General features: G+C 48.2%; 1 protein-coding gene and 1 pseudogene across 1 annotated transcript; both read left to right on the forward strand.

Annotated features, from left to right (window-relative positions):
- The first annotated feature begins 5,355 nt into the window (after positions 1-5,355).
- On the forward strand, positions 5,356-8,758 carry LOC136540340 (protein NRT1/ PTR FAMILY 8.3-like). The gene is made up of 5 exons (XM_066532342.1): positions 5,356-5,510; positions 6,080-6,173; positions 6,840-7,057; positions 7,229-7,770; positions 7,861-8,758. Exons 1-5 carry the CDS (start codon positions 5,463-5,465, stop codon positions 8,657-8,659), a joined length of 1,701 nt encoding a protein of 566 aa, XP_066388439.1. The 5' UTR covers positions 5,356-5,462; the 3' UTR covers positions 8,660-8,758.
- Positions 8,759-20,289: 11,531 nt separating this feature from the next.
- Positions 20,290-22,152, forward strand: LOC136540341 (protein NRT1/ PTR FAMILY 8.5-like; annotated as a pseudogene).
- The last annotated feature ends 197 nt before the right edge of the window (positions 22,153-22,349 follow it).

Raw genomic sequence — 22,349 nt, forward strand, 5'->3', positions numbered from 1 at the left:
TGGCCCCGGGTCCGTTTCTCCTCCCCTTCTCGGGGGTGCGGGCTGCTTGCCGACACCCTGGGCGCCACCTCCACGACATCAGGAAGGTGGTCCAAGGGACCTCGCCCTCCCTCGCCCTTGTCGTTCCCGTCCGAGGCCTCCGTCGACAACGACATCGACGGGGACTCCTCCAACAGGAGACCATCCTTCTGTTGTTGACAGTGGCGCTTATCCAGCTCCTCGCGCGCAAGGATGTGCTTCGTGCGCCTCGCTGCCTTGGCATCCTTTTGCCTCTTATGCGCATCGGCGTGAGCGCGGTTGATCGCCCGCCGCCCCGCGTCCTCGAGAACGGGCGGTGGAGAGGAGCACACGTCCCTTATCCCCTGAAGGAACGATAAATGCACATGAGGGAACAAGGGGTAAGGGGAGACTGAGGAGGTTCAGAGGCTATAGCGGCGCACAACTTACCAGCGAAAGGAACCCTCGCGACAGCCGCATCGCAATAGGGGTCAAGTTGCCACCCCTCAGCTTCGCCTCTACCGTCTCCCCCACCCGACGAAGAATCTCCTCCTCGGAAAGGGCGGAGGAGGACATCCAGGTGCCCTCAATGGGCTCACCCGACTTCATCTCGAACAGCCGCCGCCGCTGAGCCATCAGTTGTAGCACCCTCCGGTGGTGGAACGCGGCCACAACCACAGCCACGGTGAGGCCATGGCCCCGCAGCCTCGCCAGCCCTCTCCAGGAGCGGCTCTAGCTTGGGCTGGTCGACCTTCGGGACACCCCACTTCCACTTCTCCGGGCAACTCCCCACAATCCGCCCGGTGTAGGGGGGAAGCCCTCCGTCATCGTTGCGGAGGTAAAACCAACTCGTGTACCACCAGCGGTTGGAGGACGCGAGTTGGGCTAGGATGTAGAGGTGCAGGCGGTCCTGACGCACTTGGAGAGTGCAGCCTCCGGCCCTCGCCGCCTTCCTCTTACCCGACGTGCCCGTCGGCTTTGTAGTATGCCCCACCCGGAACAGATGGAGCCACAACTCCCAATGGGGAGCGATCCCTAAATACCCCTCGCAGACGGCAACAAAGATAGCCGCCTGAGCGATGGAGTTGGGATTAAAATTGTGGAGCTCCACGCCGTAGTAGTGCAGGAGCGCCCGCATGAACCGGTCCGCCGGGACGCCGAGGCCACGCTCGTGGAAGGAGACGAAGCTTACGACGTAGCCATCGTGAGGCCTTGGCTCCGGCTCACCGAACAGAGCAATCCACTCCGGTCTAGTGGAGTCTGTCACCGGGCGGAGGAGCCCACCGTCGACAAGCGACTGGAGCATCTCCTTGGTGACGTCCGATGGATCCTAGGGGTCCGCCTCGACAACGACGATGTCGCCGACCATGGGTGCGATGGAGGAATCAGGTGCGGTGGTGAGTTTTTTTCTCTCCCTCCCATGCTCTCGCTTTTTTCTCGCTTTCTCCCTAGGCTCGCTCTTCCTCCTCTTCTTCTCGGCACCCGCTGCTCTAGCAACAGCTCGATGGGGGCGGTGCTAATACAGGAAAGGTAAGACAAGGAGGGGCAAGAGTCTTTGGGTATTTATGCAGGGAGGAGGTGAAACGAACGGGCGACGAAATTGGGAGGTTTTCCCCCCCGATCCGGCGCGGTTAACCACGAGCCGGTTTCGCCGGTCCACGCGCCCACGTCTCCCTGCATTAAATGTGAGGATAGTTATGTCCCATCCACCATGCCACGCTCGGCCACTACAGCAGCAGGTGTCGTTTCGACTCCCCATGAAACTGCCTCAAAAGGCGCGCCGCCCGTACCGAGCCAATAGGGAAGATATTCCCTGCGGCCTATTCCTTTCAGTATGAAGGAACCGGGCTCTGAACCTATTACGATCCAGGGGTTCGAAGGCTTGGGCCCCAAAGGGTTTCGACAGCCGCCTCAGGGTAATAGAGTCAGGGATGACCAGCGAGGTGAGCCCATACGGGGCCGAAGGCCCAAGCAAGCGAAACGCTTGGGACGCCCAAAGTTGTGTCCGAGACCGGAGGAAAGTCTCCGAATGGGATCCCACCGTAGGGAGGCACCGAGCCACCGAGGCCCTAGCGAACAGCCTCGGCACCCACTAGAGACATCCTCTGGTACTCTTGGAGTGTGTCTCTTAGACCGCTAGCCATCCCCTAGCGAACAGGGTACGGGCCTCCACTCGGACTACCCGATAACAGCTCACCGGAAGTGCCCCCGCTCGTGCCCATCGAGGGTAGCGAGGCACATTCCACCCCTCCTTCCGAGCGAAAAGGAAGCGCGAGGCCAGGGGCTCCCTGACAGGCCCTCTCGCTCTGCGCAGAGGCTAGGGGCTCTTCCTGCAACCTTGCTGAGGCCAGAATGGGCTCGGCAAACAAACCCTCCGTCCGAACGAAAAGGATATGTGAGGGGCGGATGAAAAAGTCAGGGGACCCCCGACCGCCCTCTTGCTCCAGGCGAGGCTCGGGGGCTCCTCTTGCACCCAAAGACCAAGACAAACGGTTCAAGGCCACGCTAGAGGTTTCATTACAAAACACGATAAAGGGCACCGAGCCCGTTACTGTCTAGGGGTTCGAAGGCTGGGCCTCCAAGAGGTTTCGATAGCCGCCCCTAGGGCAACAGAGTCAGGGACGACTTCGGGGCGAGCCTACGAATGGCCCAGGCCCGAGCGAACAGTCGCTCGGGGCGTCCTAAGTCGTGTCCGAGATCGGCAGGGAAGTATCCGAATGGGATCCCACCGTAGGGAGGCATCGAGCCACCGAGGCCCAGCGAACGGCCTCGACACCCACTAGAGAAACCCTCTGGTACTATTGGAGTGCGTCTCTGGACCGCTAGCCGTCCCCTAGCGAATGGGGCTCGGGCCTCCACTCGAACTACCCGATAACAGCTCACCGGAAGTGTCCACGCTCGCGCCCATCGAGGGTAGCCTGGCACATCACACCCCTCCTTCTGAGCGAAAGGAAGCGTGAGGGTCATACCCTAAAGTCAGGGGGGCCCCTGGCGAACCTCTCGCTCCGTGCGAAGGCTAGAAGGCTTTTTCCTACAGCCTCGCCGAGACCCCCGCAACCCGAACTTACGCTTATGGGCTCGGCAAATGCAATAAGAACTACTCGCTCAAACGCGAAAATGGAGAAAGCCCCTAGGAGGAGTAACTTCACTCCTCCAGGGGCTCGGGGGCTACACTTGGCGGGTGCGCTCGTGCGCACCCACCAGAACCTCAAAAAACAAACCTCAATTCCTACGGAGCAGGTATAAACCCAGTCGCGACAAACCCTCAGGGAGAGTGCATACACTCCCCCCGAGGCTCGGGGGCTATTGTCGGGTACCTTAGAACGGGGTACCCCAAGCAAACATCAAATGGGTCGCTAAAGTCCTATCTAAAAAGTAAAGCTAGAAGGTAAGCCATGGGCCCCTCACCTGTCACGACCGGGCCCACTAGCTCCTCCTCCTCCTCGCTTCGAGCCTCGAGCAGGAGGTCTCGGCATCCTGACATGAACCCCGCCTCGCGCGAGGCTCCCCAGGGAAGGCCTCGGCAGGGAGCGCCGTCTCCGCCTCGCCCGAGGCTCTCCACGGAAGGTCTCGGCAAGGAGCCTATTCTCCGTCTCGCGCGAGGCCTCATTCTCCGTATCGCTCGAGGCCGGGTCGTCCGCAGCCCATCAGCCCCCGCCTCGACCGACCCTCTAGATAGCGCATCATGTCTCATTAATGCTTCAACCACTCCCGTAATCTCAGCCGGACGATGGCTCAACGCCACAGAATGGCCGACGGGACCCGAGGTCGCATCAGCGCCATACCGGCCGGGATAGGGCACGGCGGAGATTCACCGGCCACTGTGTCCTAACGCTGTGTCCCACGATCAGCGCTATACCGGCTGGGACAGGGTACGGCGGGGATTACCGGCCACTGTGTCCTAACGTTGTGCCCACGATTAGCCGCCCACTAGAGGCCTCGGCACTGCACACCAATGTCTCGGCTATCTTGGGGTTCGTGCCCGTCGAGACCCTCCACTGCGGTGCGGCCTCGGCGCCGATCAAGCCTCAGCCTCGCGCACAGTTCATCCACAGTGGTCTGCACGTCCGCCGCCAGCACCCACTCCGAGGCTGTCCCGGGGCTCCCACGACGCACAGGATCGGATGGGACGGCCACGCCGCCCCAGTGCTCCAAGGACGGACCACTCCGATGACCACGCCGCCACAGGAACAGACCACAGGGCTCGGACACGCCGCCCCTGTTGGCACGACACCGCATAGTAATACATGTACTGTCCTTGTCCTCCCTTCAACTATAAAAGGAGAGGACTTGGGCCATTTAGAGGAGGGGAGAACACCTCGTAACACACACATACACGCGCACATCCCTGCCGCCTGAGAGCAACGCCTCAAGCGGCCCTGCACGACACCCTGCCGAGACCTGGGACCAGCTCCCTCTCTCCCTTAGCTTGTAACCCCCTACTACGAGCACTTCAGTGCAAGGAATACAAGATCGACCTCTCAGACCGGACGTAGGGCCTCGATTGCCTGAACCAGTATAAACCTTGTGTCTCTTTGCATTATCATCCGGAATCGGGAGCACGCAGAACAAATTCACTGGTTGGTTGAGGACCTCCGGTCCGAAACACCGACAGTGTCAGATTTAAAAATAGTTTTAAAAAATGTTAAAAAAAAAATCACCGTAGATGCGAACGAGGCTGGGCTCGTCCACAAACCAATAATGCCCTAGAGATCCTCACAGCAGAAATGATGAGTTGATGACCAGTTCTCTAGTGGTCTAGTGGAGCTACACAGCACATGCCACCATGTTAGTGCAGGATCCACCACATGTGGCAGTTGCCGAAGAGAAATGAACATCCTGACTAGTTTTTCATGATGGTCAACTCTCTGAATTTTCTTCTTTAGTTTACTATGCACAGCAATACATTTGTACAGGTGCAAGGGAGCTTCTGCAGTTTAATTTAAAGTTCAAGTCTGTACATACTTTATCTTTGTGTTTATAATTATAAAAATTATTTGGTAGAGGCCTCCACTGCTGACCTTTCATTTTTTTTCTAGTTTACATAAATATATTGACATTTACCATACCATACCAAATAAGTTCACTCTCGAAGCATATTGCATGGTGGAGTGAATGAAAACTAATTTGATATTGTAAGTGTTGGTACATTCTTCTCTAGACTTAAGTTAGAGAAGTGTTTAGTTTAGGATACAGTCTCTAGACTTGGGTTATTGAAGTTTTGCACGTACGTATGCCAGGTCATTTGTTTATCCTTACGTGACTGTCCTTTACTTTTTGATATAGTAGTTTAGAGTGGAGTGTATGGGTAACTGGGATTTGCTGCTGCAAGCTCCATATATAAATTGAGGAATCATTCTTTCGGTCTTGCGTCCAGCCTCTCAGTGCCCTCAATCATACGGTGTGCTCTTTAGCTTGGTAGTGTCGCTTCTCCTGGTAGACCAAGTGAAACAGCTTGAGTTACTATGGAATCTCAGAGGGGGAAACTGCTGTCTGAAGAACCACTTCTTGAGGTCGATTTGTATAGTCCATCTGCCACTCTCATGCTTTCTACAACTTTGATTTGTTGTGTCCTTACAGCACTTAGCTGAGTAATCTTTACTAAAATTTTTTCCCATCGTGTGTTCGTTTCCATACCCTCGAGAAAGAAGGAACAGCCGCCTCAAAAAGTTCCAAACTGGTTTTCTATATCTAATTTACATTTGTTTTCTCAAAGGTCTAATCTTTACATCCTGTTTTTTTCACCTTTTTTTCATATTGCTGAGATTTGAGTCATGCCTGAACTTAGCTTTCTACAACCCTATCTTATATATGAAAGGATAATGATGAGGAAGAAGTTTACGTGCGACTAACTCCTGCTTGCTTCATGTTTTTTTTCATATTGCTGAGATTGAGTATGAATGCCTGAACTTTCTTACAACCCTATCTTATATATGAAAGGATAATGATGTGGAAGAAGTTTATGTGCAACTAACTCCTGCTTGCATCCATATTCTCTGGCTCTGATTCCAGACTCTTTTGCTGAACTATCCTGCATTTAATTTGTAACAACTATATATAATTTGTTTTTGTGTCACTACAGAATTTAATAGAAGGTACAAGTGAAAAGATTGTTGAAATCAAGGGAGTCGAGCACCATACCGCGGACAGTTGGAGAGCATGCATTTACATCTTAGGTAAGCTTAAGAAAACAAATTTCATACATATCTCACAAAAATGTTTATAAAAAACGAAAGGCCATGCAAAATGCTAAGGGTAGCTAGTTGGGACGATTATTCATTGTTTGCCACTGGGAAAAAATCCTCAAATCCTATACATGCCAAGATCTTGATCCACATGTCATAGACACAGACGATGGCAAATCCGGGCTAGAGGATTTGCAATGACGTGAAGAATTTTTCCTAGTCAGTTTCAATTCACTGATTAAAGCCGTCTAAGCTCTCTGATACTACTACTCTTATACAGTTCAGGGTTCAAAATTTCGGCGAAATTTCACGAAATTCAGTAATTTCGGTGGTGGCCGAAAGAAAAATCCAAAATTTTGTAATACACTAATACATGTGTTATATAACTTTAGACTCAAATTTTTATTGTTTATATTGCATATTTTTGTATTCAATAGATGTGTAGTCATAAATCATACTAATATTTGTTTAGATTTAAATATTTTTTTAGAAAAAGCATACTTCATGTGCTAGTCTCTAAAAAAATTTCGCTGAAATTTTGGCCGAATTTCGTGAAATTCGGTAGTTTCGGTGGTGGCCGAAATTTTTGCAATACCGAAATTGAAAACCCTGATACAGTTTGCTTGACAGTTGCCACTTGTTACTTCTTTACTGCAGTGACTGAATGCTTTGAGGAGCTAGCATACTACGGGATCCAGTTCAACCTGGTTACATTTCTCAAGACAGTGCTACATGAAAATAATGTTACCGCAGCAAGAAACTATACAAATTGGCAGGGGACTTGCTATATCGCACCACTGGTTGGAGCTATCATAGCAGATTCCTATTTGGGCCGATACCTGACTACAGTGGCTTTCTTCACAGTTTACCTAGTTGTAAGCACACAAAATTCAAACTTTATAAAAATAAAAAGTAATTTATTAAAAAAGGGTCAGGAAAAACTCTAGCATACCATTTCTGGAGTCAAATTTACATCTTTCCGCAATGCTGTTGGGCACACCTACTTTATTTCCACTGACCAGGTTACTGTTCTTGTTCAACACAAGGGGATGGCTGCAATGTCCATTTCAGCATCATTCCCGACTTGTGCCGGACCTGATTGCCTGCAGGATGGTTCATCGAAGTCATTTGTGTTCTTCCTCGGCCTATACATGATGGCCATTGGAGCTGGCGGGATGAAGCCCTGTGTTTTATCATTTGGCGCTGACCAATTCGATGACAGCAGCCCAGCCGAGAGGCTGAAGAAGGATTCCTTCTTTAACTGGTTCTTCTTCGCCATCTACATCGGCAGCTTCGTCTCGGGCACCGTCGTTGTGTGGGCGCAAGATCATTTCGGGTGGGTGGTTGGCCTCTGGATCCCGACCCTGTTTATCGCGTTGGCCATCGCGAGCTTCGTGTTGGGTTCGAGTTCATACACGGTCCAGAAACCCATGGGGAGTCCAATCGTCAGAGCTTTCCAAGTCATTGTTGCAGCTATCCGGAAATGGGATGTTAGATTGCCGAATGACGACTCTCTCCTCCACGAGTTACTACAAGAGAAGGCGTCAATGGCGGATGGCGATAAACTGCAGCATACACCAGTGCTAAGGTCCTTGCCTGAACCTGCTGTGATTTGTGAACGCTCTTTTCATTCTCAGGTCCGGTCCTTAGATGTAACTAACAAGTTTGTTTTGAGCAGATTCCTTGACAAGGCTGCAGTGATCTCATCAGCCGAGGAGCTGGCTGATCCATGGAGGCTCTGCACCGTCACGCAGGTACAAGAACTGAAGGTGATCATCGGAATGCTTCCCATCTGGGCCACCGGGATCGTATACTTCGCCGTGCTCGCGCAGTTCTCCTCGACGTTCCTGGAGCAAGGCAGGACGATGGACAAGGTGGTCGGCGCGTTCGCCATCCCGCCAGCGTCCCTGGCGTCGTTCGACGCAGTCAGTGTCATTTTCTGGGTGCCCATCTACGACAAGGTCCTCGTGCCCGCAGCCAGGCGACTCACCGGCAGGGAAAGGGGCCTCTCGGAGCTGCAGCGCTTCGGCACTGGCCTGATCCTGTCCGTCCTGGTGATGACAGCCGCGGCGCTGGTCGAGACGCGGCGCCTGGCGCTGGCGGCCGCGCACGGCGAGGGCGAGGTGCCCATGAGCATCCTGTGGCAGGTGCCCCAGTACTTCCTGATCGGCGCCAGCGTCGTGTTCGCGTGCGTCGGGCAGACGGAGTTCTTCTACAACGAGGCTCCAGCGTCGATGCGGAGCCTGTGCTCGGCGCTAGGGCTGCTGGCCGTGGCGCTCGGGAGCTACCTGAGCTCGCTCGTGGTGACCGCGGTGGCATGGCTCACGACGAGGGGCGGCGAGCCCGGGTGGATACCCGATGACCTCAACGACGGCCACCTCGATCGCTTCTTTTGGCTCCTCGCGGCGCTCAGCTCGCTCAACCTGGCGGTTTTCGTGTGCTGCGCGAGGCAGTACAGGCGCAAGAGCGCTTACTAGCGTGAGTATGTGTGGGATTTAATTAGACTTGGACCATTTTGAAATCAATTATTGAATCAAATAAATTTTAAGGCGCATGTTAAATGCTAGGTAAGATCTTTCTTTAACTTTCGAAACTAAAGTTCAAGCTCAGGCAGCTCATTGCGCCACGTCGTCTGTTTTTTTTTTTTCTGGCCGTTCGATTCGCTAGCCACGTTATATCGAGCCGTCGAGCAGCGTAGCAGGATCTTCTATTTCGCGCGCCTCCTACAGAGCAGCGGAAATCCCGGCGAATCCTCCATCTGTCTTCTTGCCGATTCCATCGTTGAGGAGCAGGAGCCCCACCACGAGCGATCAGAACAACGCCACAGTACACGGTGTAGTGTAGGACTGGAGGCATTGCGGCGTCTGTGGCTGACCAGCAGTCCAGCACTGCGGCGACCCCTTGCCTCTGTCCGCGCTCCATCGCCGCTGTCATCATTTCACAGAGCGTGTTTTTGCTCGTCGACTGGGTTTGACATCTCGGCGGCCAGTTGCAAGCGGCGCGTGCCGCACTGCGGCCACACCGCGAAATCGAACGCGTGAATCACGACCCCGTGGTGGAAGCCAACGCCATAGGCTGATAGGCATGTGTAACGATCCTTCACTGCTGAGTAGCAATTACAAGAGTATCTGATACAAATTGAGAAAAATGGGAGGGAATTTAGACTGGGAGGAGCAGGAATCAGGGGTAGCGGCAAGAACAGCAAGGGGCAGGGGAGGTCTCGGACAGAGGGCTTGAGGAGGAGGACCGAATTTTTTATTTTTTTTCTCTTTTTTTAAAAAAATTTACAAATATATCCTTGAATGTAAGATTTCAAAATCTGGATCCTTAGCTCGACGTAATCTTTGTTGGCGTCGAGCTCACACTGCTCGGCGCCATCGTTGCTGGCGCTGAGGTTTTGGACTCGACGCAGACGTAGCGGTGACTTGACAGGTAGCTCGACGCTATAGATCATGGCGCCAAGCTTGGCGCCGTAGATCCTGACGCCGAGCTCGACGCCGTAGATCTTGACACCGAGCTTGACGCCATGATCTATGATGCCGAGGTGGTGTTTTAACCCCGTCAAGATTTCAAAATCTGGATCCTTAGTTCGGCATCATCTTTGTTGGTGTCGAGCTTACACTGCTCGACGCCATCATTGTTGACATTGAGGTCTTGGACTCGACACTGATATGACGGTGACTTGATAGGTAGCTCGACATCATAGATTGTAGTGCCACACCATAGATCCTAATGCCAAACTCGACGTCGTAGATTTTGACACCGAGCTTCGTCATGATATATGGGATGCTGAGGTGGTGTTTTAACCCGGCACTGTCCGCCTCCATCGTCGTCGTCACACACCGGTTTGGCATGACACGACGTGTACGTACTGGACCGGCACGTAGCAGCACGCCGGACGCACGCACAGGGTGAGATCTGCGGCAGCATGTGCTCCCACAGTTGCAACTTGTGGTACGGCCTTGTTTAGATGACTTCAAAGTTCTAAGTTTTTTCATTTTTTTTTCATCATATCAATTTTTGGACATATATATAGAATATTAAATATATGTAAAAAAAATAACTAATTGTACAGTTTAGTTATAAATCACGAGACGAATCTTTTGAGCCTAGTTAGTCTATGATCAGACAAAGTTTGTTAAATAAAAATAAAACGTACTACAGTATCCAGATTACAAAAATTTGCAATCTAAACCAGGTCTAGCCCGGCCATGCCGCCGCACCTTCTGGCTTTCGTGCTGCCCGGTACGGCACACTGCCCGCGTTTTCTACGTGCTCCTATCCTCCTCCTACACCTGCTACTAGTATACGCTACCTGTACGCATGTACGTCGTCTACCCATCACCTTGAAACTTTAGTCCTTATCAAATCGGATATTTGATAAATACATAGAGTATTAAATATAAATTAAAAAAATAACTAATTATATAGATTACGACTAATTTGCGAAACGATTTTTTATACCTAGTGAGTCCATGATTTGATAATATGGTGTTACAATACACATGCACTAATAATGGATTAAGTAGGCTTAATAAATTCGTCTCGCAGATTAATGTGAACTTGTGTAATTTATTTTATTATTACTGTCCAACCCTTCCGCGTAACCGCCTAAACTTTAGCGTGTAGATTTAAACAAGCATACGACGAACGTTTCGCGCGAAATTTTGGGAATTTGACTAATGTATCACCTTCGTTTTTATTTAGCAATTAGTGTTTAATCGTAGACTAATTAGGCTCAAAACGTTCGTCTCGTGATTTTCAACCGAACTGTGTAATTAGTTTTTTTTCATCTATATTTAATGCTCCATGCACGTATTGCAAAATTCGATGTGATAACTACTATAACATTTTTTTTTGAAAGTTTTTAGAACTAAACGTCGCCTTTACTCCTGCTATACAATGCCTTGGTCAGGACTCAGATGGTCGTCGTGTGGCGGCCGGTGTGCAGTGGGTGCAGATCGAGGACTGTTGCCCAGCGCTGCAGCCTGCAGGCTTCAAGTGGACAACAGTGACAAGTCTCTAGTCGCCGCACAGCGTTACGGGCCGGGCGCGCGGGCATCAATTCTACACAGGCGTTTGCAGGCGCGGGACTGTGCGCTGCTACACGGAGCTGGAAGGCTGCCGATGGTGATGTACATGTACGCGCGCACAATACGTGGAGCGCGCCTTTGGCGTTGGCCATTCGTGTCCGCGGCTGCATCGCGAGTCTATGGGTCTGTTTGGTACGTTGTCGAGCTCAGACTGGCTCGTATTCCTCCGCCAGGCCCTGGCAGGCCTGGTCGAACGCATGCAACGGGCATTGTTTGGTTGCTCGGTTCAAAAGAGTCTGGTTGGTGTGAGCTCTTGTTTGGTTACCTGTATGTATAGACAGATGGGACAGAGAGATGCATGTTAGGGTGTTTGGTTGGTTGCACAAACTCAAGGTTCGAATACCTCCTGCATCATGTGGTGAGTATACCTCCCAACCTTCATGTGCTTAGTTTACACATGATTGACTACATCAGCTTAACAATGACCATAACTAACAATAGAATTATAACACTATTAATATAACATCTTTTGACTTAAAGGAGGCAACTTCTTTTTCGGCCGTCCCATGGTTCTTCATTCCCTTGTCTCCCAAATTGACATCTTGTTTGTCGGCCGTCCCAAAGAAGGCAGCAATAGCTTCTTCTTTGGTCTTGTACTTCTTGAAGAGTGCTCCAGGAAACACATTCACATGTTCATGACACTCCTCCCAACTTGTAAAAATTCCAGTCTTTCGTCCACAAGTAACAACATATCAGAACCAAAAAATAGCAAAGAGGCATATGCTCAGATGTTCCAAACAGTAATTGTAAATAAGGCATGTGCTTAGCCTAAAAAGAAAACATCATTGGCATGAGGCATTAGGTGCCTGCAGCGAGATTGTGAGGGAACATTCAGTGAGGGTTCCATCACCAAGCATTAGGGTTTCAAAATGAAGAGGAAGAGGCAAAGGGAGGGGGACAAATCACTTGCCTGTATAGCCTCAAATCCACAGCACCTGCAGAGAGAGAGAGAGGGGAAGGTTTAGGAAGCCATGAATCGATGAACTACTGAGTAGAGAAGAGGAGATCAAGGTGGAGCACATACCTCTCCGAAGGTGCTCCCACGGCGAGGGAGTGGTCCCAGATCCGGCGAGGCAAAAGGCCAGATCAATCAAAAAATATCACAGGCAATGAACATGTGCTCAGATCAATCCAAAAACATCACAGGCAATGGACAAGTGCTCAGTTCAGCCATAAATCATCACAAGCAATGGACATGTGCTCAGATATAAGAAAACAAACATCATAGGCAATAAGGCAAGTGCTCAGAATAAAATTATGCAAATCACAGGCACAGGCTGGTGCCCATATAAAGTTCAGAACCACAAGGTTCACATCATTGGCAATGGACTCATGGTCAGATTGCCACCACTAGGTTAATCTAGGTTGTAGGTGCAAGGTTATCTAAGACACTAACTATATGTTAGTGTTAGTAAGCTATGCAGGATCAGATCAACTGCACAAAAGAGAAGGTCAACCCACTACATATCCACCAGCTGTAGTTAGGTATGCACAAAAGAGGCCACCACTGCACAAGGACAGGCACTGCATCAGAAGACCACCATGATAATGTAGGCACTGCACAAAAGGATCAACCCCAAGCTGTGAAGCCTTCACATGTAGTAGTGCTTGGCCAAGTAGGTCCTTAGCCACAGCTCACGGTGGGAGTCAGACATCTTGACAAAAGCTGAACCCAAAGCCTTGTTGTCCAGCAGATGGCCATAAGCACACATCAGTGCTTCTTCAGTGAAGCCTGGCACAAACATAACAGCACCATACAGCTCAGGGTGGGAATCCTCAACCTTGATTGACCTAATAGCATCAACAACATCCTTCACTGCCTCTGCCATGCCAGTGAATAGAACAACATCCTCTTCTACCAGCATGGATCTCTTCCTCTTGTTACCAACTCCTCCCTCACTCTTGGTATCCTCAGGAGTCGCAGTCTTGCCACTGTTCAGGATCTCAGTCTTCAGTGAGCTCTCAGCACAGTCAGATGGTGTGCCAAGTGGCTCATTGGAGCCCATAGCCCACTTGCCTGTTACCTGACCATTGGCAAAGATGACTATCATCTGCTTGTAGTGTTGTATGGGCTTGTTGAGCAGTGGAGCATCATTGGGGTGGTCCTGCAAAATGAATTGTCCCTTGTTAGCCATAATAACAAAATGTTTCAAAGAGACATCTAACAAATCAAGTTGTAGTATCACAGGTTCTTGCTCACCTTGGTATGACCATTGTAGTGTTCCTCCTCAAGAACAATCATGCAGTTGTCCTTATCCCATTGAGCTCCACTAAGGTCCCTCAGCTTGGACAGTTTCACCCACCTCTGCCTCCACTTCCTCAGGTGGTTGTACACCTGGGTACCACTAACTTTATGACCACAGAACTCTTGCAGGGCCTTTGCCACCTTGTTCAGGTGCACTTCTTTGAAGCCCTTATCAGTCCTCACTCCAGTGGTAATGAGCTAGCACATCTGCTTCAGCACAAAGGCAGACATGGGCTTAGTCCACCTCAGAGAGGTCCTCTGCTGAGCAGGTTCCTGTGATGCTGGTATGAAACCAGTCACATCATCCCCAGCAACCACATTATCACCAGCCAAAAGACCACCATCCAGTCCAGGGAACACAAGGTCATCAGCAGGCATCATCTCCTCAGCCATAGCCTAATTCATCATTACACATGCCTAGAGCCTCAGCACAGGTGTTTTGTATCACAGAAAAAAACATCATTGCACATGCTCAAAGCCTTAGATCAAGTGTAGTATCACAGAAAAAAACATCATTGCACATGCCCAAAGTCTCAGATCAAGTGTAGTATCATAGAAAAAAACATCATTACACATGCCCAAAGCCTCAGATCAAGTGTAGTATCATAGAAAAAACATCATTGCACATGCCTAAAGCCTCAGATCAAGTGTAGTATCACAAAAAAAAACATCATTGCACATGCCCAAAGCCTCAGATCAAGTGTAGTATCACAGAAAAAAATATCATTGCTATTGCCCAAAGTCTCAGATCAAGTGTAGTATCATAGAAAAAAAACATCATTGCTATTGCCCAAAGTCTCAGATCAAGTGTAGTATCATAAAAAAAAATATCATTGCTATTGCCCAAAGTCTCAGATCAAGTGTAGTATCACAGAAAAAAACATCATTGCTATTGCCCAAAGTCTCAGATCAAGTGCAGAATCACAGGAAAAAAATAGCATTTGTCCATGAATAAAATGAAATATAGGCAACTTAATGATACATAATAGAACTCTAGATTCTAGAAAGACTCCTATTAGCCCACATGTGATTAGCCCATTCATCCCTCTGAAGTGCCCAGGCAGCATTGTCATCCATATGAGCAGGATGGGACTGACTGTTTGTGTCATTTGGTACCCAAGAGAACTTTTCTAGAATAACCTCATCAACCCCAAAACTAAGGATCCAGTTATGCATTATACAACATGCAAGCACAAGCTCGATTTGTGTTCTCAAGCGATAGAATGGTTTGTTGGTGTCAATGATGCGAAAACGGTTCTTCAGAGTCCCAAATGCCCTTTCTACAGTTACTCTCAAACTAGAGTGCCTCAAATTATACAACTCTTTTGGGTTGGTTGGGTAGTTCCTATTCCCATATTCTTTAAGATGGTACCTACAACCTCGATAAGGAGGAAGAAATCCAGGCCGACAAGCATATCCAACATCTACTAAGAAGAATTTGCCTAAAACAAATGTGGAGTTCAATTAGATTCATCATTTTGCAGTTACATTTGCTTCTTATTATCACAGTTGATTTAATTACCTGGTGGAACCCTCAACCCATCCTCTCTCTGTAATGCATCAGCAAGAATTATGGCATCATGAGCTGATCCCTCCCAACCAGCCAGCACATAGGTAAATTTCAAGTCAAAGCTATCTGCTGCTAGCACATTTTGTATGGGGGCATTCTTTCTACCCCTAAATGCAGCTTGCATCTTGGCTGGAACTTTGGCAAATACATGAGTCCCATCAATGGCCCCAATGCAGTCCTACATGGCATCCAAAATTGTATAGTAAATTGACATGAGCTAATGCAACAATATCCTAGCAGCTATATGACAGGTTTTTTTACCTTAAAGTAAGGATACCATCTATGACTGTTGCTAATCTTTACTGGTGTCTCATTGCTTGGAGGTCTAATCATCTCTTGTCTAAGCTCACCAATAGCATACAACACGTCTTTAAAATGGCGGTGGACTGTCTCTATAGACCTTCTCCAATTTTGCTTTACAACTCTAAATCATTGGTTATGACCAACAATATGGAGAAACATTGCAACTTGCTCTTCAACACAAGAATTTATGTTGTCAGCAAGTAGCTTCTTCTCTCTAAGCAAGTTGCACAAACTAAAAAAGGGTGCCCTTCTCATTCTAAGCATGTTCACACACTCTATATCATTGTAGTTGTAAATTAAGTTCAAGTTCCTTTGGCACTCCTCATCCCTAATGCTCATTGGACCATAACTGATCTGAGGCCGCTGACTCTGAAGCATTCTAAGTCTAGCAAACAGCAGGGCATACATAGCAGTGATAAGAGCAGCAGCACGAGCAAAAAGAATGCGTCTCTTCTCTTCTAAGTCCATCTAGAAAAAATGAATGGAATTTAAGGACAAATGCTCAGAATAACAATGTCATCATCATGGACTTGGACAAAAGCTTAGAAAAAGGATTCATCATATACTAGAACATGCTAAAAATAAGACTTTCATCATCACAGGCTAGGACAATAGCTCAGAAAAAAGGCATCATCATAGACTAAGGCAATAGCTCAGGACAAAAGGAATCATCACAGACTTGGACAATAGCTCAGACAAAATGGCAACTTCATATACTTGCTCATAATCTCACAAAGTAGGACATGCATCCGAATCCAAGAACGCAGGACTCACTATCGTACGGTACAGATTAGGGGAGAGGCGAGAGGGGAAGTAGATATACAAAATACCCACATCAACAAGCAGCAGCACCAGCTAAAGCCCAACCCAGCAGGTGAGGGAGCTCAGATCTGCAAGCACACAAGCAAAGAAAAGAGGATTAGCATACACAAAATAGGATTTTTACTTGAAAAAAACAAGAAAATAATATGAGACCTAAGAATAAGGATCCATACCGCAATAACAGCCAAGAAATCAGATCTGGTGTGCCTGCAGCGAGATCAACAAACAATGGTGACCTAGGGTTTCAAATCGCACAGAAAAATGGAGAAAGAGAATGGGGAAAAACTCACTTGCTTCGAGAGGACGCAAATCCACGGCACCTGCAACAAATCGAGATAGATGGTAGGCATTAGGAGGCCACGAATCCATCAAGAACATCGGGGGAGGAGGAAGAGGAGGTGGAGCTTACCGGCGGCGCAGACGGGAAGCGACAAGAAGAAGAAGAGAGGGAGGCGGCGGGAGGGAAGATATATAGGCGGTGAATGGCGGAAACGGGGGAGGTAACCCTAGGATCTTCGCGCCATCTCTCCGCGCACGGAATCGCCAAGCGCGCGAGCTCGCGGGAGCACAGAGCGAGCCAGGCTGAAGAAAAACGGACGATTTGGGCGTTCCTCGCGAGCCAGGCCAGGAGACGGCTTTTGCACGAGCAGAGCCTGGCTCGGGACAGTGGCCAGGGAACTAAACATAAGCAGACTACATCCGAAGAAGCTGGTTTGCCCTTATGCGGGCAACCAAACACGCCCTATGAGACACGGTTGCGTTGCGCTCGTCGCCAGCAGTGTATAGGTTCAACAGCTACACTGCGGCTAGGCCGCAACGAATTGAATGAGGTAGTATACCATGCATAACTGTAGGCGTAGGACGGTAGGAACAAGCTAGCCAGCTAGGCACGAGCAATTTGTTAGTGGGATTGCTGATGCCAGCTAGGCGCACGGCTTTGGCGTTGGCCAGCGGCACGCACGTTGCGAGAATTCTACTGGCCGCCATCTATCTGTTCTGAACCATGGCGGCCATGGCCCATGCCCTGTGTAAGAGGGCTCGGCGCCAGGACTGACCGTCCAGATGTACGACGTCGAGTTCGGCGTCAAGACCTACGGCGCCGAGCTAGCTACATGTCAACGTCTATGGCGTCAACGTGGAGTGTACATCTAAAGCTAAAAATAATGATGTTTGCATCAGCCTGAAAGAAAAATCTCGCAGATAGTGAAAACAAAATGGACAACTTGGAGATTACGAGTTGATCACTGAAAACATGCAAGATATCTTTCCAGCACAACCAACTAGAATATTAAGATTGTTTTTTTATAACATTGCATATAACTCATGCTGTCACCAGTATGGGTATTAGAGATCAATGACGACTTTAGTGCAAAATGCTCGTTTCCTGCTTTATCTTGATCCAATCTATTACAATTCATCTCTTCAGTACTTGGCAGTACAATCCAATGAGAGATCATAACATGTCCATCGGTCAATAATACCAATGCTTTGATAGCCCATGGCCTGTTATATTCTCATGGGAACAAAATTTGACGTTAGCACTTAGCAGCCCATTTGCAAACCAACAAAGTACCCATGGGCTGGTTTTCTCCAGCAAGGTCATGGCAAAGTATCTTATGTTCTTATGTGAAACAAGTTAGTTAACAACTTTAATTATTTCTTTCATCAACATCGGCGACAATAACAGAGTGTATAGGTAGTAAACCAAAGGTAGGAAAACCTATTGGTAGTATATTCAAGCAAAAGGCCTACAAAGGCGTGGCAACGCCACGCCATGTTTTCTCGTAAAGTCTTAATTTTGTATGAAATTTTGACTGAATGTTGACTCAATGGTTTAGGTGTGCATTTGTTGTGAAGTCAAGATACAATGATTTGTTTCCCAAGGTTTGGCTCCTTTCAAGGACCTATGTTTCTGTTGAGGAAGCTCCCAGCGATCTAAGGGTCAAGCATAAACTAGTTTTCTTTCAAATACTTCTATCCATCCACTATTTTCATCTCTTTCATTGTAGTGGTGAGATTGGAGCCTTCACAAACTTTTTTACGGCTTAACAAAAGCATGGGAGCTCGTTGCATGACGCAAGCCGTCTAGGATGTCCCACCTTCAAGACTAACAGATGTTTCATGAGCAATTGACGAATCTGCAAGTGCTCAAGGATTTGGATTGCTCACTTGTACACACAATCACCCAAACTTTCAACACAACTCAAATCTTACAAACCCCACAAAGAAGTGTTGGTGAGAGCTCACAAGGCTTTTGGTTCAGTTTGGGGGCATGGGGAGGTAGCATCAACCCCTCCAAATGAGGATGGGGAGAGGTTATATATACTCCACTGATTATAAGAACTACCTGATAAGTTAGTTAAAGTCTAGAACTTTCACACTTGAACATAAACTAGTATTTGGAACTCGAAACTAGCCGTTGGACTAGAAATATGCGGAACCTCCACAGCTGAATAAACAACCCAGGTCACCTCACAAAAACACCACAACTTTAAGCTTTGAACTCCGATTGCGCTAATCTTAGACTCTACAAAAAAAATTATAGAGGGCTAACCATTCCAACTGAAAACAAGCTCAAATACCTACAAGTGAAAGTGTTGTGGCATGTCTTTCTCTCATATTAACACTTGGTGTTCAGTTAGTTTGAGCACTTGAGACTTGTTGATCAATTGAAGTTGCATCCCTCTTAATAATATGGCATACCTACACTCGATATTAAAAGGAAATGTCTATTTTAAACACTTGAGTTTTCAATGTATTCATATGCCGTCTCTTTTGAATATATCTTCATAAGGATCTGCAACCACTCTTGTCTCAATCCTTTGAGCAAATTCACCTTGAGCTTATGACATCAACTATTCTAACTCATAAAAGATCAATTTATTTTAAGTCACTTCAACTTATGATCCAACAATATTTGATACTTCACATTGCATCACTCCTCATGGCATGATTAGTTCATTGGTCTTAACAAAAGCACTTGCTTCTTCATCCTAGTCTTGGTTCCTTGTTTCCAAGCCGCCGCTTGCCCTTCACCTTCACTTACTTCCTTGAGGCTAAATCCTTACTTAACCCTTCAAACTATATTTGCCATCCTCAAGTCAAGCTTTGCTTTGTATAAAAAAAAAGGCACTCAATGAAATCTATATCTATATATCTTATATTTTCAATCCCCACTAGCATTCTATTTCGCCATGCAAGTTGTCCACATCAGCACCCACTAGCACACATGCAGTTATGTCTTCATTCAAGCTAATTACATTAGCAAACTACATCATTCACTAATATATGCTATATACTTAGATATACAATATGTCTAGATATATATAAAAACAATATATCTAAAAAGTCAAAACATCATATAATTTGGCATGGAGGGAATATCTCTTTGGGGAATAAAACTGCAAAAGGGGGCTGTTGGACATATAGTTAGAGATAGGCCTGACTTAGAGATGTACTTGTATAGCACATCTATAGGCGGCCGTTGGACTATATCTCTAAGAGTCCCTCATGGTCATAACAGATGTACACCTCGCAAGATGCAGACCGGGTAAGCCACGAAAGGGGGTCCACGGCCTCCTACTTGAGGTGTGAACCTTCCTAATCGGTGGTATGTTACACTCTCTAGAGTTCGGACTGAGATTCGAGTTGCCATGGATATAGAGATTCAAGAGCAAGTTCCTGAGGTAGAGATTTGAACCCCCCTGCTAGTTCTTGTAATTTTTCTTAAGCAAATGGCAGGACCTCTGTCTTTCGAATTAAGAAGCAAGGGGAGAAAAGCTGTTAGTTCTTCTATATCTGCCGACAATTTGGTCTCCAGGGTTACAATCCATCGTTCTTTGTTTCACTTTTTACTTAGTGATAAGCTTGTTTCTGTTTCCATTTGGCCTTACAAACTATTTTTGAAGATGAAGGTGCACATATTTAAGTTCTAATTCTAGGCCCAGTCATCTCGTATTTGTACATAGCATACTAATAAAAGGAATTTGGTATGTGTTATTGCAGAATTCAATGGAACATATAAGCGAAAGGATGACTGGCACCGAGCGAACAAAAGACCATACCGACAGTTGGAGAGCATGCAGTTACATCTTAGGTGATCACAAATTATGAAATCTCAAACATCTCTAAAACAAGAGATTGCTCAAAACGCTGAGGCTTTGCAGCTTCAATTTGCTTGTTCCAGCTTTCTATTCAGACCTCTGATACGTTCTCCCATGAACAACATCCTTTTGTGTTGTCCTACAATTTGCAGTGAACCTATGCTTTGAGGAGCTGGCATACTATGGAATCCAGTTCAACTTGGTGGCATTTCTCAAGACGGTGCTGCACGAAAGCAATGTTGTGGCAGCAAGAAACTATACGAATTGGCAGGGGACGTGCTGCATCGCGCCGCTAGCTGGAGCTATAATAGCAGATTCTTGTCTGGGCAGATACCTGACTACAGTAGCTTTCTTCAGAGTCTATCTGCTTGTAAGCACACAAGCCGCACCCATTGGTAGACCTACCAAACACACCTAACCAGTTCGTTTTCGTGTTGACAGGGGATGGCTGCAATGTCTTTTTCAGCGTCGTTCCTGAAGGTGCATGGTCCATCCCAGTCCGCTGTGTTCTTCCTTGGCCTCTACATGATGGCCATAGGAGCTGGTGGCATCAAGCCCTACGTTTATCATTCGGCGCAGATCAATTCGATGACAGCAGCCCAGCTGAGAGGCTAAAAAAGAATTCCTTCTTTAACTGGTTCTTCTTCGCAATCAACATTGGCAGCTTCATCGCAGGCACCGGTGTTGTGTGGGTGCAACATCATTACGGGTGGGCGGTTGGCCTCTGGCTCCCAACGTTGTTCATCGTGTTGGCCATTGCAAGCTTCTTGATGGGCTCCAATAAGTACAGGGTCCAAAAGCCTTTGGGGAGTCCAATTGTAAGAGTTTTTCAAGTCATAGTTGCAGCTATTCGGAAATGGAATGTAGGCTTGCCGCAAGATGATTCTCTTCTCCACGAGCTACCTCAGAAGACGCCAGTCGCAGACGGCCATAATCTGCAGCACACACCAGTTCTTAGGTACAGTAGTTGCCTCGATACGGTGTACACTCCTTCCATAGGCCCCATGTTTCTCTGACCTGGAAGGCAATTTCTTTGCGTAGATTTCTTGATAAGGCTGCAGTGGTCGTCTCATCAACTGAAGAGTTGTCTGGCTCTGATCCATGGAGGCTCTGCACAGTGACGCAAGTAGAAGAGCTGAAGGTGATCATCGGGATGCTGCCCATCTGGGCCAACGGGATCGTGTTCTTCGCCTTCATGGCACAGTTCTCCTCGACATTCCTGGAGCAAGGAAGGACAATGAACAAGCACATCGGTGCGTTAGGCATCCCGCCGGCGTCGTTCAACGCCATCAGCGTCCTCATCTGGGTCCCTGTCTACGACCAGATCGTCGTCCCGACAGCCAGACGCCTCACCGGCAATGCTCGGGGGATCTCGGAGCTGCAGCGCTTTGGCACCGGACTGCTCCTGTCGATCGCGGTGATGGTGACCGCAGCGCTGGTCGAGACGCGGCGCCTGGCGAGCGCGCACGGAGAGGGCCAGGCGTCGATGAGCATCCTTTGGCAGGTGCCTCAGTACTTCCTGGTGGCCGCCAGCGTCGTGTTCGCATGCGTTGGGCAGGCGGAGTTCTTCTACAACGAGGCTCCGGCGTCGATGCGGAGCCTGCGCTCGGCGCTGAGCCTGCTGATCGTGGCGGTCGGGAGCTACCTGAGCTCGCTCGTGGTGACCACGGTGGTGTGTGTCACGACGAGGGGCGGCAAGATCGGGTGGATACCCGATGATGACCTTAACAAAGGCCACCTAGATCGCTTCTTCTGGCTCCTCGCGGCACTCGGCTCGCTCAACCTGGCGGTTTTCGTGTGCTGCGCAAGGCGGTACAAGCGCAAGAACGTTTAGATTCAGACCGGCAAGGAAGATCGTTGGTTTATATGTTTCGTTAGATTCATGTATGATTCCAAGCGACGTGATAAAAATATTTCAATCATGTATTCCCTCTATTTCAGATCGTAAGTCGTTTTAGTTTTCTACGTATGTAGATTTTACTATGCATTTAATTTACACTATGTCTGGATATATAATAAAAACTATGTGTT

Source organism: Miscanthus floridulus, chromosome 2, assembly GCF_019320115.1.
Source record: "Miscanthus floridulus cultivar M001 chromosome 2, ASM1932011v1, whole genome shotgun sequence".
Classification (NCBI taxonomy): Eukaryota; Viridiplantae; Streptophyta; class Magnoliopsida; order Poales; family Poaceae; genus Miscanthus; species Miscanthus floridulus.